This window comes from Perkinsus marinus (genome assembly GCF_000006405.1).
Source record: "Perkinsus marinus ATCC 50983 genomic scaffold scf_1104296973892, whole genome shotgun sequence".
NCBI lineage: Eukaryota > Perkinsozoa > Perkinsida > Perkinsidae > Perkinsus > Perkinsus marinus.
The window spans coordinates 1-1,010 of NW_003201272.1; the positions used below are offsets into that span (position 1 = coordinate 1).

General features: G+C 44.7%; 1 protein-coding gene across 1 annotated transcript; it reads right to left on the reverse strand.

Moving 5' to 3' along the window:
• Nucleotides 1-242: 242 nt before the first annotated feature.
• Pmar_PMAR019831 (antigen, putative) lies at nucleotides 243-665 on the reverse strand (the record flags this gene model as incomplete). The annotated part of the gene is made up of 1 exon (XM_002765967.1): nucleotides 243-665. A coding segment is annotated over one exon (423 nt), but the record flags the coding sequence as incomplete, so codon positions are not given.
• Nucleotides 666-1,010: the final 345 nt, after the last annotated feature.

A 1,010-nucleotide genomic window follows, 5' to 3' on the forward strand; every position in this document is an offset into this window, starting at 1 on the left:
CACAAGTATTTTCCCATATGACGCTCGAAACCCCAATAGAGTTTCACCCGTTTAACGTGAACACTCTGTAGAAAAAACCCGATATTCGCGGTGATATGCAGTGGTCGTAAAATATTTTTTTCACTAGTGTTTTTCATACCACTAGAGTGAAACTCACCAAATATTTTCATTCTTCTACTAATCCTAATACTTCGATTTCCTAAAATTTTCACACATCGTATTTTCCCCCCTTCACCAATTACCTCAACAACTACCACCTCCTCCTCCTCTTCCCCACCCGAAACATCCTTCTTCCTCCCAAAGACCTCCAATTCAACCTCACTATCATCATCATCATCATCATCATCATCACTCGATTCCTCCTCGTCCCCATCAACAGCATTTCCCTTCTTCCCCAACACCTCCAATTCGACCTCGCTATCATCATCATCATCATCATCATCATCACTTGATTCCTCCTCTACCGCATCAACAGCATTTCCCTTCTTCTCCAACACCTCCAATTCAACCTCGCTATCATCATCATCCTCCTCTACCCTCTCCCACGATGAGCTCCCCTGCTCCTGCTCTACCACATCCACATATTCCTCCTCCTCCTCCTCCAGAACAGGTAAGCTCTCCTCACTAGAAGCAGCTATACTCTCTAGGAAAGCGTCGTCAGCCATAAGCGTTTGCCGCAACTTCTCCACAGCATCCTGTCACCAACACACAGAGAGCATCACCCACCCCAAAGTTGGAGTAGGAAAATCCGTTCGCTTTCCTTAGCTGAGCTCAACAGTTCCCACACTGATTATAGGAGTCCACATACGAATCCGTGTAAAAATGTACAGGAATCAATAAAAATTTCCTCCGAAAATTTTCTCAGAATTTCCATATTGTCACCAACAAATATGGTGGACCCCGTATATATTTTCCAACACCGCCTAATACACCGTCACGCGCCACAAAATTCCAAAAATATCTAAACGCCTCTTTAAGCGAAGAAGAGAGCCGATCAAGAGCCCCGCGAT